Source organism: Microcaecilia unicolor, chromosome 4 (assembly GCF_901765095.1).
Source record: "Microcaecilia unicolor chromosome 4, aMicUni1.1, whole genome shotgun sequence".
In the NCBI taxonomy this organism is placed as follows: domain Eukaryota; kingdom Metazoa; phylum Chordata; class Amphibia; order Gymnophiona; family Siphonopidae; genus Microcaecilia; species Microcaecilia unicolor.
In genome coordinates this window covers 151,622,135-151,639,953 of record NC_044034.1, presented here as the reverse complement: position 1 = coordinate 151,639,953, position 17,819 = coordinate 151,622,135, and the positions used below count along the sequence as shown (strand labels likewise).

At 39.1% G+C, this 17,819-nt stretch overlaps 1 protein-coding gene across 8 annotated transcripts in view; it reads right to left on the bottom strand.

Moving 5' to 3' along the window:
* Window positions 1–17,819, bottom strand: part of PPFIA1 (PTPRF interacting protein alpha 1) — a 155,786-nt gene that overhangs the window by 27,199 nt on the left and 110,768 nt on the right. For 4 of the 8 annotated variants that reach the window (XM_030200741.1, XM_030200744.1, XM_030200746.1 and 1 more), the window contains 6 exons: window positions 14,749–14,900; window positions 13,126–13,298; window positions 12,118–12,208; window positions 9,530–9,541; window positions 4,240–4,321; window positions 2,637–2,837 (listed from right to left, as the gene is read on the bottom strand). In XM_030200741.1, coding sequence (XP_030056601.1) covers window positions 2,637–2,837; window positions 4,240–4,321; window positions 9,530–9,541; window positions 12,118–12,208; window positions 13,126–13,298; window positions 14,749–14,900 — 711 coding nt within the window. The remainder of the gene's footprint in view (window positions 1–2,636; window positions 2,838–4,239; window positions 4,322–9,529; window positions 9,542–12,117; window positions 12,209–13,125; window positions 13,299–14,748; window positions 14,901–17,819) is intronic. The other 4 variants (XM_030200743.1, XM_030200745.1, XM_030200747.1 and 1 more) reach the window with 1 other exon arrangement.

Here is a 17,819-nt window from a genome sequence, read left to right as displayed (position 1 = left end):
CATAAAAATCGCCAACCTGGGCCCAGCTTCCCTCCTCATCTTCCTGATGTTAGGTTGGTTAGGAAAGTAAAAGAACATACAATTAGTGCTAAGTTTAGTAGATAAGCAACAAATCAAATAACACAGAAGCAGCTTTCAAATGAAAACATGCAAACACCATGCAAAGAAAACATGCACTCAATGTAAAATCCAAAATCACAGTGTGATATTACCCTGTCCGCAACCACAAAATATAATTTCATATTTTTCAAACACAGAAAGTATAGGAGTTGAATAAACAGTTATATTCAGGCACAGGAGGTACTTTCCTATTCCCACAGGGCTTAAACTCAGTTATACCTGACACAATGGAGGGCTGAGTTGCCCGAGGTAACTAGGAGTCACAGTGGGATTTGAACCTGGCTTCCCTAGTTCTCAGCCCGCTGCTCTAGCCATTAGTCTACTCTTCCATCCACTGAATCCTAAAATACATTCTGCCAATCTTGATACAAACCAGGGAGCATGCAATCAGAGGGAGAAAGGGTGCCATCTTTCTTGTGGATCCTCAGAAAATATGACAAACAAAAGCTCTGCCATTTTGGAGTTAAGGAGAATCCATATTGATTCTGAAAAAAGATTTAAAGTGCGAACAGTGGTATGCCAACTGTGACTGTGAACTTTATAGAAATATTTGAGAAAAAGATGATTTTCATGCAAGGAACAAATATTTGAAGTGATAATTTCCCTTTCCCTGCAGAAACACATTTGTTGTTTCATTTATGGAAACAAGGAAAGTGATTTTTCTTGTTAAATTAGCAAACAAACATCAATGCAAATCTGTAGACACCTTATCAACTTCAAAAATAAGTCAACGAAAAACACTATGGATTCTAACCATCTCACAGAAGTTAGAAATGACTAAACTACAAGACCAGAAACCAGAATTACAAGCTATTAAAAAGCTACAAGCCATAGGATTCAGCACTAACAACAGTACAGCAGGACTAACCGTTTGTGGTGAGGCTGTAAGAGTTTCCATTTCTTCATGCGTTACCCAGACATTTCCCGTAGACTATTATGACCCACAGTGAACCAATCAAATCCATTAAAAGGAAAATGAGAACAGAGGAGAAGGTGGCAGAAGATATAAGCAATGGGTACATCTGATGACACTGACACAAAGTAGAGCTGTCTATGGCCTTTAGGTCACATTAATATAGCAGCTAAGCCTGCTAAAGCAGTTTGTTCGATGGCACCTACTTAACAATAACTTGTGTGCATAAGCTGTTAAAAATTTAAGAGGACACAATGTAAGGAGGAAACCAGCTCTTCTGGAAATGTGCACTATGCTATTGTCAAAACTTGAATATTTTATACGCTAAGGGGCATAGTTATTAATGTGGACTACTGTTAAGATTTGCTACTTTAGCACAGGTCTCATTTTATGTACCAAGACCTAGTTACTAATAACTGGGGTTCACAGTAAAATAGCATGTCTTAATGATAACCCACATTAATAACTTCCCTCCTTAAAGAAAAAAGAAATGTCTCTAGTAATGGAAATCACTGCTATATGTAATAAAAGTGAGTCAAGTATTATGACAATCAAGTCATTGTGACATCACTGATGAGGCATTGGTAGAATGAGGCATTATGACATCATAATGAGGCATTATGACATCATACTCTGGAATGGCGATTGCCATGATGGAACATTGTAAGCCACATTGAGCCTGCAAATAGGTGGGAAAATGTGGGATACAAATGCAACAAATAAATAAATAAATAATATCAGCTCTGGTTACCAGAAACTGAAACTCTTCACACTAAGGGAGGAAGTTATCAACGTGGGCTACTGTTATGATGTGTTATTTTAGCATACGTCCCATTTTATGCATTGAGATCTAGTTACTAATAATCTGGGTTAACAGCAAAATAGCACAGGTTAACGGTGGCCTGTGCTGATAAACTTCTCCCCCCCCCCCACCCAACAAACCCAAAAGTAGGATTTTCCTGATGCTATATATTTATTTGCACATTTCATATTGGCCAATTTCTGTCTGCTCTACTGATTTATCTATTTCTAGATGAATATTGCTTTAAGGATTTTATAAACATGACTTTTCTCCAAACCTACACTTAAGTTTTTAAGAAAAAGTTGACATATGATACGTTGTACATGCAAATAAGTTTTATTTCTATTATGTGATTGAATAAGACAGTAGCCATGAAAATTCAATCTTGAGTTGCACTATCACTAAAGCATGTATCCTGCACAATGATCTATTATATTGTTAAGAGAAGATCGATAAATGCTTTGCACTCTTTCAATTATGAATTACTTAACCAAAATTCTCTACCAGCAGACAACATACATTTGATGTGTTTTCTGGAGGCACTCAATATGCTCACCAAAGTCAAACGCCTTTATCATGGACAAGATGTGAGTGATTGAAATGCCCATGGGGTTTTATTATAAATGCAGGTTAAGAACTCGCTTCTTTTAGATCCTCTATTTATATTTTAAAATACATCATGGCCAGTGGACATTCTGAAGAGTTTGGCTTCTGAAACAGGGTATCTCTAGGGAATTTTATGAAATTAAATTGTACATTATTTCTTGGTGCATACACTCCCCGTTGTTTCCCCATGCTTACCGTTCTTGACGTAGGAGGAGCGGATGGGCTGGTTAGTGACATGATCTCTTGAATGGCAAGCCTCAGCTTCAGTCTGTGCAATGGATTGCTGATTCCTATTTCACGCTGTATTTCAGTATCTGACAAGGCCGACATAATAGCACCGCTTTTCACATTTGCTCGACAAGCTGCCACATACCAGGCAGGCATCCCAACCCACAACTGCCAAGAAAGAAGTAGCATCAATTCCGTTACTTACTGAGTTGTAACTTTGTCAGTCTCTGGGAACATATACATGACTGACAACATACAACCAAAGAAAAGTTATTTTAAACAATGAGCTGGGACTCCTGGGCTCCAATTAGCCTGCAGACTATAAGAAATAAGGTCTAGATATTCTCGTTACTCAGACATATATTTTCTTACTTTTTAAAATTGTTTGAAGACTTTATTATACATTGAAAAATCATACAACAACTATAGAAGCACCAGGACATAGCCAAAACATAGACCACTTTAACTCTCCCTCACAAAGGGAAGAAAACCTCTACTCCAGGAATCAGGCTACAACAAAGCTATATAGAGTCACTACATGGATCTGAGTTAGTCTCACAGCATCCCCTTACATTTAAGGTGAGAACTTTAGACCCCTGTGCGGGAGGAAGCAGCAGTCAGGGAAACTACAGGGGAGGTGAGCCTAACCCTTCTGTGAGGTACCAACATAATTCCTTGATAACTGGTGCCCAGGAACTGATTAAAATAACCCTAATTTGCATATAATATACATAGGCAGACCTGGAGAATTACGGGAATTCACCCTAACCTCAAGAGAGGAATTAAGATAGGACGTTGTAGTCAGCCAGGTGGCAGAACTGGAGTTCATTCTCTCCCTTGCCTGGAGAGAATCGAGAACTACATGTTGGTGGATTACTGGCTGACAGATTCCACAGAAGTGCTTGTTGGTAATTACTTGGTAACAGCCTCCAAAGGACTACTCTTGGATGGACCTTTGACTGGAATCCTCACCCTGGTTGAGATCCACCTTCTGGTTCCTGAGGATTAAGACCAGCAGTTGTGAACCGGCTTTGTTTTGGACACTCAGCCCACACCTTCGGGTGGACGGTGATTTGTTTTGGACATTTGGCTCACACCTTCAGGTGGGAGAAGCATGACAGTGTACTTTCCCCAATGGCCAATGGGTTTTACTAAAGCATGATAAGCAGTTAACACATGAATTAGCATGCAGTAACTGTTACCAGACAAGACTAATAACTGCTACCACAATGGCAGGCATGACAGCACATGCCAACTTGCGCATTAACTGCATGTTGTGTTAGGGGGTAGTAATTAGGCAGGTCAAGGGCGGAGAATGGATGTGGACTGTACTCTGCAATTAGTGCAAGGTACTTACTGCACACTACCTGACACGTGGCACTAGCTTCATTCATGTTTTGCATGTGCTAATGAACATTTCAGAGTGGTAACTGCAGGGGACATGGTGGACACACCCCTAAAAATTCCCACACAGCCTCTGCACTTACGGTACATTAATTTTTGAAGCTTAGCATGTTTTAGTAAAAGACCCCTAAGCCTTGGACAGTTCAGTGCAGTGGTGAGTACTTACCTCTAACCATACTACTACTGTAGGACCATCCCAGTGTGCAAATGGTAGTCCTTGCCTTCTGGCTTCCTCCAGTAGTTCATGCCTATGGTGACAACAGTCATTATTCAGAAGTACATAAAAATGTTTACTTGTAATCAGAGCTTAATTTGTGGGGGAACGGCTTAGAACACAGTTCCACTGGTCACTTATTTTCAGAGTCCAGTGCTGCAGGGGCTTTCTACCCTATCCACTCCCCTTCCAAGCAGCCTGCAGGGAAGAGGAGGGGAGGAACAGAGCAAAGATCAGTCGCTACTCTCTAATCTGGCCCATCCAAGCTTCTCCCAACTCCACAATGCCACTCTCTTTTGATCTACAAAAAAAAGCGCTGCTTGTAATATTTGGGAAAGTTAAGGGTTATCTATATATAGTTAGTTTCATGTTGAATCTCACTTTCCTTAGCAATAGAAAACACATTTACACCATTGTTTAAAGACAGGGCTATTCTCCTAGACTTATGCAAATTGATTTGGTTTTAAATTTATTGAGTTTTAGATTCTTGCTAGTATAAATTTGCTGTTAATTTTTTTTGTTGTTTAAAATGTGTATCTTCTGAAACCTTAATAACTTTTCATTTTGATGTTTATTAAATGTTAAGATGCTTAATTAGTATATTGTAAGATATTGTCTTTTTTGAAGTTGTTGTTCCAGGGTAAGGTTATATAGTAGAATGAAGAAAATGTACATTGATGAAGCTCTTCGACATGTCAGATCTGATCATTAAGCCCTTACTGATGTAAAGAACTTGCCCCAAAGGTAACCATAATTCCTCCTGCAACCTGTCAAGTAATTCTTATGAATCAGAGCACCACCACAGAGAAGGGACTATAAGAAGAATCCAATTCTCTGATCCCAAAGGCACCAGATTCTCTACTGTATGCCTCTCAGCATGGTTAAATGTGGAGCAGTGTCTATGAATGTAACTACCACAGTCAAACTCCTTTACAAAAACTAAAAGCCATAATAAACATGGGTTTGCATGAAAAATGGAGTGAAATAACATGGACTGAGAAGAAACATTTGACTATACCACAAAACAAATCAACTGTAGCAGGACTTGTTTATCTACTCCTACCCTAGCTGAGATCATATTCACGCACATTTCTACTCCACGTGAAACTTTCTTTAAGTTAATCCACTTAAGTGGAGGAGTAGCCTAGTGGTTAGTGCAGTGGACTTTGATACCGGGGAACTGGGTTCGATTCCCACTGCAGCTCCTTGTGACTCTGGGCAAGTCACTTAACCCTCCATTGCCCCTGGTACAAAATAAGAACCTGAATTATATGTAAACTGCTTTGAATGTAGTTGCGAAAACCTCAGAAAGGCGGTATATCAAGTCCCATTTCCCTTATTTCCCCCTTATTCTCTATCGCCTGTTACTCTATCTTATCTGTCCCTTTTCTCCACCTCCACTTACACTCTATGCTGTCTATTAGGATGTTTTATTGTGTCGACAATGTAAGCAGCATACTATGCCACAATATAAACTGTTTGAATATTTTTTTGCTGAAATTGTCTATTGCCTATATCCAGATTATTGCTGCAGTACATCATCTTGGGTGAATTTCTTCAAAAAGGAGGAAATATATATCCTCATTTGTACACAATAAATAAATACATTTTGGTGCTTATAGATATGCATAAACCAGCATTTATATGTTTATATTGCATGAACATCTAAATCCCAATTTTACAAAGCCGGGATATACACATCTAAAACTGAAAAACGTGCTTCTGGCAAGGGGGTGTGGTCTGAGGATATTCTGGATGGGAGTAGGACAGGCCTAAAGGTAAACATGCATTCCTCATTTCAGAATACACATTTATGTCCAAAACGACAGACATCAGATTTACACCTGCTACTCAGGATGTCTAGGTTTCAGAAAACCTAGCAGTGCTCCATAGAGGGGATAGGGAATGTTGCCCCCTTAATCCTCCAGCATTGATGTTCCACCTTCCTCTCCCTGAATGCAAAACTGGGAAGAGATATCGGACTCTGGGTCAGCTTAGAATAAATAAATATTTATGTGCAAACAAACCTATGAGCACAGACAGATGGGCAAAGTTCCTCATCAGAGACGTCTGAGAAAATTAATGAGTCATGGGATAGAAGGTAATGTTCTGTTGTGGATTAGGAATTGATTATTGAACAGAAAACACAGGGTATGGTTAAATGGCCATTTTTTCTCAAAAGAAGAGGGTGAATAGTGGAGTGCCACAGGGCTCTCTTCTAGGACCGGTGCTATTTAGCATATTTATAAATGTCTGGAAATCGGATCGGCAAGTGAGGTGATTACATTTGCAGATGACACAAAACTATTCAAAGTTGTTAAAACACAAGCAGACTGTGAAAAATTGCAGAAAGGAAGTTGAAAGACTGGGCATCCAAATGGCAGTTGAAATTTAATGTGGACAAATGCAAAGTGATGCACATTGGAAAGAATAATCCAAATCATAGTTAACTGATGCTAGGTTCCACCTTAGGAGTCAGCACCCAAGAAAAAGATCTAGGTGTCATTGTAGATAATACGTCTTCTGCCCAGTGTGTAGCAGTGGCCAAAAAAGCAAACAGGATGCTAGGAATTATTAGGAAAGGGATGGTGAATAAGACCGAGAATACTATAATGCTTCTGTATTGCTCCATGGTGCGACCTCACCTTGAGTACTGTGTTCAATTCTGGTTGCCGTATCTCAAAAAAGACCTAGCGGAATTAGAAAATGTTCAGAGAAGAGTGAGCAAAAATATAAAGAATATGGAACTCTTGTCATATGAGGAAAGGGTTAATGAAGGTAGGGCTCTTACATAGTAACATATCATAGTAGATGACAGCAGAAAAAGACCTGTACGGTCCATCCAGTCTGCCCAACAAGACAACTCATATGTGCTACTTTTTGTGTATACCCTACTTTGAGTTGTACCTGTGCTCTTCAGGGCACAGACTGTATAAGTCTGCCCAGCACGATCCCTGCCTCCCAACCACCAGCTCTGGCACAGACCGTATAAGTCTGTCCAGCACTATCCCCGCCTCCCAACTACCAGCCCCGCCTCCCACCATCGGCTCTGGCACAGACCCAGCCAAGTGACAGATATGTGTCCCTTGCGGAAACCCAAGTTCTCCCCGTTGGGCCGTATAGTTGCCCTCCTGTGAGCCCAGTGCACAAAGGAATGGCCGCAGATCGAAATCCTGGTCTCCTGGCCACCTGCAACATGTGAAGCAAAGGGGGTATTAACAGATAAAGTGCATATTACATGAATTTAAGACAAATAAGATTAGGAACAATAATCAGCTTGATAGTACACAATACCAAGCCTATGAAAACTTAATGGGTGCCCTGTGCCCCTGGAGACAGAGGTCTAATATATGTCCTGTACGGTTGGATTATTGCAACACTATTTATATGGGGCTTCTTCAGTATGTTTTACAAAAGTTACAGTGAGTAAAAGAGATGACTGAGGGGGGGATATGATTGAGGTCTACAAAATCCTGAGTGGTGTAGAACAGGTAAAAGTGAATAGTTTTTTTATTCTTTCAAAATGTACAAAGATTAAGGTATACTCAATGAAGTTACATGGAAATACTTTTAACTCAAATAGGAGGAAATATTTTTTCACTCAGCGAATAGTTAAGCTCTGGAACTCGTTGCCAGAGGATGTGGTAATAGTGGTTTAGCATATCTGGAAGAAATGTCCATGAGCTGCTATTTGAGTTTCTACCAGGTACTTGTGACCTGGATTAGCCCCTATTGGAAGCAGGATACTGGGCTAGATGGACCATTGGTCTGACCCAGTATGTTCTTATGAAGATAAACCGATGGCCAGACTACTGCTCCAGCAAAGTTTGTCTAAAAAAAAAAAAAGCTATGCAGGTTGTTTCTCTTGCCAAAAAAGCAAACAGGATGCTAAGAATTATTAGGAGAGGGATGGTCATAAGACCGAAAATACTATAATGCTTTTGTATCGCTCCATGGTGCGTCCGCATCTTGAGTATTGCGTTCAGTTCTGGTCCCCGTATCTCAAAAAAGATATAGCGGAATTAGAAAAGGTTCAAAGAAGAGCAACTAAAATGATAAAGGAGATGGAATTCCTTTTGTATGAGGAAAGGCTGAAGAGGTTTGGGCTCTTCAGCTTGGAAAAAAGACGGATGAGGGGAGATATGATTTAGGTCTACAAAATCCTGAGTGGTGTAGAACGAGTAGAAGTAAATCGATTTTTCACTTGTTCCAAAGTACAAAGACTAGGGGACACTTGAGGAAGTTACACGGAAATACTTTTAAAACAAATAGGAGAAAATATAGTTAAGCTCTGGACACTTTGCTGGAGGTGGTGGTAACAGCGATTAGTGTATCTGGATTTTAAAAAGGTTTGGATAAATTCCTGGAGGCAGACATGGGAAGCAAATGCTTGTCCTGGGATTTGTAGTATGGAGTGTTGCCATGATTTGGGCTTCTGCCAGGTACTTGTGACCTGGCTTGGCCACTGTTTGGAAAACAGGATACTGGGCTAGATGGACCATTGGTCTGACCCAGTATGGCTACACTTATGTTCTTATGTACCTATGAGGTCTGCAAATATATAAAAAATACTTGAATACTTTGAACTTAATTTGCCTACTGAAATTCACTCTCCCCTCCCCCCCCCCCCCCCCCCCCCCCCAAAGTGCTGTTTTCTGCCACAAAAGGAAACGGGTCAACAATGGAAATAGCATCCATTGAAAGGAATAAGAAAACATTTCTTTGTACAAAACAAAATGCTGCTATAAAAATGGTATCACAGGCACAATCTGCCAGCCCCAGTGTAAAAACACATTCCTTTTCACAGTTCTAATACAATCAATGGCTATGTCATGCACATGGCAAGGTCACAAGAAAGTTCAAATGTTTAGCTTAGATCTCAGCCCAAGACTGTACAGGGTCAGTTGCAGCACACAAGCTGGAATTGGTAGGTCTTCCTAAAGGTTAATTTGGTTAGTTTTGTTTACAAAGATATTTCAAACTATTGCCTCTCTCCAATTCAAAAGAAATTCACAGCATGCAACTTGGGAATCAATGCTAAAGAGAGGAGTAAAGCAGAACAAGCTATTACACTGCTTTTTAGCAGAAGTACATCAGAAGGGCCCTGTTCATGGCAGCTCGTTTGTATGAAGAGGAGTTTCAAGCTTTTTAAAATATAAATAGAGAACACAGAAACTGCAATATAAATTTCTGAGAACATAGCCACAGCATTCCTGAGAGCAAATTCAAAATAAAAACTTACCCTGACTTTGGACTATCACATCAATGGATAAAAATAAATGTGGAGATAAAACAATGAAGAAAACAAAACATAACTGAACAAATAAAAATGAAATATATCCCAAACAAATATTTTTACAACTCAATGAACAGACAAAACATGTGCAAACATAATGGCGATGCTAAGGGGGCAAGTGAATTCTGGAATCAACTTTTCCCTGATGTACAGAAGTAAATTTCCATCAGATGTAAACAGTATTCCTGTAGCCAATCACCCCCCCCCCCCCCCCCCAAAAAAAAAAAAAAAAAAAAAAAATCACATTCAGTTTGCACTCCTGTTTGCAAACTATTTGGACTCAATTTGCAAAATGGCCCCAAAAAGAGCACATATTCTTTAGAATAGAGTATTTGGGATGCTACTGAAATGGTACTCAAAGCCTCTGTACAACCATGGCAATCAGCGGCCAGATTCAGAAACCACAGTCAGTGAACAGTATGAGTTCATTCTGATTGAGCTGGAAGCCAAAAGGAGAAGAAGGAAATAGCTTAAAAATATATAATTATTCAAATCAAAATGATGACCTAAAATGTCTTTTTTAGGCATCTGAAGTCAAATTCTTATAAAAACATATTTAGAGAAGTTCTGATCAAGAAACTTGTATTTGATGTTCTCTTTTTCTTAATTTGCAGAGAATGTGACTAATTTAAGAAGCAGAACTTCTCTCTCAGATAACAAGAACTGCTCTGTATGTTTTAGAAATATGTGCCCAATCTAATATATACACACAGTTTACTCTCCCCCTCCTAAACTTCTTCCATATCAATACCGCAGGAATTTATTGCAGAACTACTGGAGTTTCCCTGGTTGCTGGGAGGGTTTTATATTATAAAGGAAGACTAGTTCAGTTTCTACTCTGAAGTATGAAACTGTACATAATATCAGCTTTCTCTGCTGATTAGGACCCTACTGCATTTTTACTACTGCCCACCGCACGCTGCCCCTCCCTCTTCCTTTGTCTATCCCCTTGCATTTCTATTTTCTCCGTTCTATCCACTTTCATATAAATTATTGTAATTAGTTTCTTTTTCTCAAATCTTGTATTGTTTTCATTGCAAACCGCCGAGAGTTGCCAGTTAGTCAAGGCGGTATAGCAAATTCAAATAAACCACAGCCATAACCAACAGCTCAAGAAGAATGAAGTTACAATTCCTGAGACCTGTCCATTTATTAAAAATATAATAATTCATCTATGTATAAAAATGTTATAGTCTGCCTTCAGCTCCCACAGGTCCTAAGGTGGATTTACAATAAAATTCATTATAGCTACACAAAAAGCAAGAGTCACAATTTTAAGATGCATCCGTTCAGACATGGCGAGTAGCTAAATAGTCCAAATTCTATGAATCTACCCAAAATCTCTCTAAAGCATTTTTAATGTATTTCCATAAGATGTAAAAATGTGGTAGATACAGAGCACTCAGCTAAGTTTCTGATGGGAATGGAGGAATGCCACAGTAGCTAACAGAATTATATGAACGATGGCATGGCCAATCTGCCTAATTGTCACAACGTCCCACCACTGGAAACAACATTCTTTTTGCTGCTTAAGAAACACAACAACAAAGCCTTGCTGACTATCTTTAAGCTGGCATGCATCAACAAAGATCATGATTTCAGGTTAAATTTTCAGGGAATTGTGCCATCCGCACAAATAGTCAGTTGCTCATTTCACTTCCAGTAGATATGTTAGTAAAACTCACATGCTATATCATACATGCTCTGGAAGTGAATCTCTGAGGATTAAAGACATATATATACCAGGGATTAACAACTATATCAACAACACTTCACTTGCAATATGTTCAGCAACACTCATATAGCAAATATAGAAGGAAAAGCCTCAGAAAATGCAGGTTAAAATTTTTGACAACCTGTCAGCATCAATCATAGGTAATACCACACCATACAACATACTCAATGACAATACCATACCGTACACACATACCAGGGATTAAACACCCTCACAAGGGAACAGAATTTAATGTTTGAGTGCGCAGAACAGTATTCAGGTTTGAAAAATATCATTTAGACAAGTGGTTTGGCTGAAACGAGGACTTCTGTAATTAGCACATCTGAGCATTTAGGTACAATTTGGGCAGTCTGCTTTATTATGGAAAGAACTCAACTTTCAAACAGGTACCAATATGTCTGGGTCAGAATTGTAAATAGGCAGTATTTTTAAATTACATGAATTTAGAAAAGAATTAACTGGAGCTGCCAAAGGGATATTCACAGAACACCTAACAGTGTTTTAATATTGGAAAGAGTGGCCACATCCTGCTTTGCACGTTCTCTTCCTGCTCTGGTCTCCCATGCCGCTGTCCTAAAGAGATTTTATTTTCTTTGCAACTCTTCATATGAACTCCTGGAGCTCATTTCCCCTTTCCTTTCAGTCCGAGTACCACCAATGTATCCTGGGTGAATGCTGCTAATTACCCCCTTCTACTACCAGAACCTCAAATACTGCTGGCAGAAAGCCCCCTGGACATCACATTTATGTGCAGTTCAACGTGCCATGCCAAAGTACAGTTTGTATTAAAGATACTCACTTCTTCTGTAGTTTTCTGTTTTTTTCTGCCTGTCCTCCCAACTTACTAAGTACCAAGGCATCTGGAGATGAATTTTCTATTTCTGGTGTACCTGTTAACAATGAATAAGCAAAACAGAAGTGATTGGTAAGATCCTTCTGATGAAGGGTGGTCCTACACTGGCTTTTTAAATCAGCCTTTGAAATTCAAAAAGGCATGGGATAAACACAAGAAACTAAGTTCTGGGTCCTTCAGTTCAAAACAGCAGTGAAATAACTTTTTTTTTTTGTACTTCTGAGCTGACAGGTGAATAATGAAGGCATGAAAAGTAACCTTCAGAGGGTGACACCTCCCTAACCATCTTACTGTGCACACAAGATCACAAAATGGGACATTTCAGTCTTTATCTGCTGTCGTTTAGACAACATCGAACCACTGGTTAAATAGTACACTTCACAGTATAATATTAATTATATAAAGCAAAAAGCTGGGAGAGGTTCATAGAAAATTGCCATTTTGTCTCAGAAAGGGGGAGAGGGTGTAAGTGGGAAATAACACAGGGGTGTTAGGCACCAATGCACATCTAATGCAGCAAAAAATGGAATACTGTGGGACACACTACAGCGTCACATGGTAATTTTAGAATACGCATGCGCTAAATAATTTTTGGGGTTATTTTTTTGAGGGGGGCATGTCATGGGCAGAGAGTGGGTGTTCTTGCACTAACCAGCTAATGCATCTACATTACTACACACTAACTTGTTAGTACATGGATAACGCAGGAGCCCTTAAAGTGCAGCCATGTAATTAAAAAAAAAAATGGCTGTGCACTAAAGGAAAAAATAGCATATGGCCAATAATGGAAATAATAGTAAATCAGGGTTTTTGCATCCATGGTAAAAGTGGCCTTAGTGCATGGGAAAGACCTGCGAAAGGGTGTGCTAAGGCCTATTTTTACTGCAGCTTAGTAAAATGACCCCACAGTTCAGACTCTCTTGACAAACAAAGATACACAACTGACCAACCAACCTTGTTCCGGTGAATCTTTTCCAACTGGACCAGGACGACCTTTTTCTTTCTTGCCAAAAAGGCGGCCGATGGAAGATTTGATGCCTTTCTTTTTAGGGGCTTTATTAAGGGAGTCTTGACTACTATTGCTACTGCTGGGATTGCTTCCCTGCCCATCCTGTGAACCTGTAGAGCTTCAAAAACAGAACATTTTCCATTCCTACAAAGAAAACAATCATGCTGCCTTATCTCTGAATTATCAACCACTTTCTCTATAAGAATTTGTTTTGGCACTCAAAAGGCTGGCCCTATCACTGCTTTTCAGTCCCTAATGACTTATGCAAATGAGACCCTGTAATAAGTGTCTACATATGGCTCCACATCCCTCCTAATACCCCAGGGACTCTCCATGCATGTCATATGTCTTCTAAAAATTCTCTTACAATAAAAAAACAAACCTTTTGAATATTTGCATATAGCTTTACTTTAGGATATGGGGAGAATTTTTGCAAACCTGACTAGAAGTGAAATACACAAGTCCTCATGTAGCCAACCTGGGTATTAAGCAAATTTTCAAACAGAAATCACTGGTTAGTTTCCCTCTGTAAGCTTGTTAACACTTATGCCAACAGAAATGTACCCCATTACTCTCTATCCCTGCTACATCTGCAAATGGTATAATGCCAGATAAAACTACAAGCATATGTTTGAAACTTCATATACGTGTGACAGGCTCCTATGAATTACCCTTTACATGCATCTGTGCTCGTTTTATGAAATAAGTACAAATACACTGCAACTCCATTTCTTCCAAACTATACCCCTGGGATCGCAGAACATATAAAAAGTAGGGGCACTCTTTCAGCACATCTACCTTTTACGTATGTATATAGTCATACAATTTTACAAAAGCCCTTTTCTACGTGAAAAAAAAGTTTTAGAAGAGGGGCGCCCAAGTTTCTAAATAGTAGATCCCATGATCAGAAATGTGCACATATCCATGGCACATGAATACTTTAGCTTGCTGCAACATGATTTGCTCTCATGAAAATCTGTGAAATAAGGGAAAGGGAATGAGACTTGATTAAATGCCAAGTAATAACCCTGGCATAACTAGGGTCATCTTTTGCAAGGTTTCCAGATTCACATTTTCTGAACCACAACAGTGTCCCTTAAATTCGCCAGCCAGTCAAAACTAAAAAGTTAAAATTCACAGCTGAGCTAGTCAGCCCTCCAGGCAAGTTTCTTTTGTAATGTAAAATAAATTTAGTTTTGTTCTGTATTCCTTTTAAGACAAAGAACATCAATTATTTGAAATATATAGGAGTGAGTGTATAATCTCTCTCCTGTCTCAGAGCTGCAGAAACATTTGAAGCAGGGACACCTGAGGTCTCCAGAGTCAATGTGAAAGATTATGTATAGTTTCTTTGTGTTGTCAGACTATTAAAAGACAGTAAAACCTGCCAAGTTCAAACAAAAATGTGTTACTATGCTTCATGAACTCCTCTGGAACTGAAAGGCTAATAAGTGCATACCCAGGTGCACAGAATTTTTTTTTTAACCACAAGACCGAGCCGCAGATGACGCTGCAAATCTATCAGATTTAAGAGGATAACGTGGAATAGTCTCTGATAGACTACTTACTTCCTAATGTCCCGGATATCCTCATGGCTGACGGTATGAAGCGCTCCTTTGTGGAACCTGTCTAGTCTGAGGGACCTAGGAGAGGATGGAGGGGATGTCTCACATTTTATCGTGGCTTTGTCATCTCGTATATCATCTCTGGAAACTGGAGACTGTAGGAGTGGGAGACCAGAGACGAGAGATCAAACACTATAAACAATTCACCATACATTATTTAAAAATAATTATCCCATTAATGAAGTCTCTCTTAGAGGCCCTTTTACTAAGCTGTGTTAGGCACTAATGTGTGCTTAACGAAGGAGAAATGGCCTAACCAGGACACACTAAAGTAATCTGCATTTTTACCATCTGCACATGGTATTTAATTTTACATTTTTTGAGGGGGCGTGTCAGTGGCAGAGAATGGACATGGAAGCACTAGTCAGCTAGCATGCTGACATCACTGCTTTGCTAACCGGTTAGCACACCCATAACATGGAAGCCCTTAGCGATAGTTGTGCACCAAAACTAACATTAGCACAAGACCAGAAATTCAGCTAATACAAAAATGTCTATTTTATGGGCAACGCTAGAAATGGGCTTAGTATGTAGGAAAGTCCAGTGTTAAGCCCCATGGTAGTAAACTTTGCTGTATTATAACTAATCACTCTCTGGATTTCCTGCAGAAAAATAAAAACATTTCATATTTTGAAAAGGTAAAGGCGGGGGAGGGGACTTAAGGCAATGCATTACTGTACTGACGTTTACCTAATTACATTCTGCCCAGAAGTAATAACAAAAACTATGCATTGGCGAATCAAAAAGCTTTAATTTTCAATTAAAACCAACTAAACAGGCAGGTCAGCCTTATGGGAAAGGGGATGGGATTTGATATGCCACCTTTCTATGGTTACAATCAAAGCAGTTTATGTATTATATACAGGTACTGCAGTGGGAATCAAACCCGGTTGCCCTGGTTCTCAGGCCACTATGCTAACCACTAGGTCATTCCAGTTCCTTAAAATAAATCTAGGGCACTCATTCAACTAAATAACAAATACAATTATCAGCCGATATCCTGCACCTTTAAATATCATAGCATTAAAAGATATCCACGATGAGTTATTCGGCTATCTTAGGCCTGCGATATCTCAGCTGCACACAGCAGCTGAATGTCGTTATCTAGGTGACTTGCTGGTATTCCCCCAAACCGCTCCTTGCTCCTCCTATTCATTCATTCCATTTTTGCAAACTTGATATACCACCTGTAGCTGAAGCCCTTAAGTAGTTTACAATTAAAACCAACTACTGTTCCATAATAACAGTTAAAACAAAGCAGTAATAAAATAGCAATAACATTTTAAATAGGCTGGTTCTAAATGCAACGCAACCGATTCTACTGAACTGGTGTAAAGTACTACGTGGATTATATTTATCATTATTTTAATTATTTTTACGATATACTTTTAAAATTAAAACATTTTCATTTTGATCATCATTGTGAATGTTTTTGTAGACTTAATGTGTGTGCTATTTGTAACCCGTTTAAAATGTTTATTAATTTATTTATTTTAAGATAATGCAGGTATAAATCCATTAAACAAGTGCCTAATGCAGCAAAAATGGCCTAACGCAGGACATGTTAAAGTGTCCTGCTTTACTTTTGGCATTTGTGCATGCTAAGTCCACAGTATTTATTTATTTGAAATTTATTTTTGAGGGAATGTGTCAAAGGCAGAGAATGGGTGAAGACAGTAACCATTTCACACATGTACATTAGTGCGCTAACTGGTTACCACAGAGTTAAACACAGGTGGTAAGGGCTCCCACAATTAAACTTTAAAAATGGCTGTGCACAGATGGCAACATTAGTGCATGGCCATAAACAAAACAAATATTTAAAAAAAAAAAAGGCTTTTCGTGGCTGAGCAAGAAATGGGCTTAGGGTGCAGAAAAGACCCGCTTAAGGATGCGCTAAGTCCATTTACTAGTGCAGCTGAGTAAAAGAGCCCCATAATTTTAACTAATTAAATATCTGGGTGGTCTGGAGTAAATACGGTGGTGCTTACTAAGATGATCTTAAATCTCGACTAAGAACTTATGGCTGTACAAGGATACATTTTGGCTGAGCAAAGAGATGTCTGGCCAAAGTTACTGTTGGCCGGTATAAAATAAAAAAAAAATAATAATAAAAAAAAAGGGCCTTATGCTGTCAACACCCGGCACTATGTCTTTTTGAATGATTGCCAGTTCTATTTCTTGCTATGTTTAGATAAAATGGCATGCAGTGCAATAGTCCTTAAAAAGCATAAAATCATTTCCTACTGTAGAAAAACTTGGCTGGTGCAAGCGGCCTCCTCAGAGTCTCTCACCATTGCTTTATGATCAATAGGAAAGAAGCCAGCGGGAAGGGAAGGCTTAAAAAAAATGAATTCCACTAGAATGTCAGGGGGTTTTTTTAAGTCATTAGGGGGCTCTTTTACTGAGCTGTGCTAGTAAATGAGCTTAGTGTGCTCTAACGCCCGACTTTCCAATGTGGTAAGCCCATTTCAAGTATAGCTGTAAAAAAAAAAAAAAAGGTATATTTCTATTTCTTGAGTTTCTCACCAAGCATTAGCATGTGGCTATTTTTAAAAAAATTAATGCAGGGGCACTTATTGTCTCCTATTTAGGAGTGCAAATGGCAAAACTAATGCAAAATGGTTTAGTATGTCCTGAGTTAGGCCATTTTTCCGTGTTAAGGAGAAATGAGGTCTTACATGATCATTTTCTTTCCATTAGTCATTCACACTATTCAAGAATGTGTGGGATAGTTGTGTCCATCCACCACCAGCAGGTGGAGACAGAGAACTGAAAACTGAGCTGAGTCATCTCTCTCTTGGCATCCAGTCCAGCTCCTCAGTATTTACATAGACAAGCAGTAAGGAGAAAACTCAGAACAAACACAACAATCTTAAAGAACTCACTAACCTAACACTAACCAGATAAGCAAACGTGTGGACCTCTCATTTCTGGACAAATTGTAGAGAACAAGAGATATGCAGGAAGCACCATGCAAGGTGACAGTCATTATAGTGGGAAGGACTAACAGA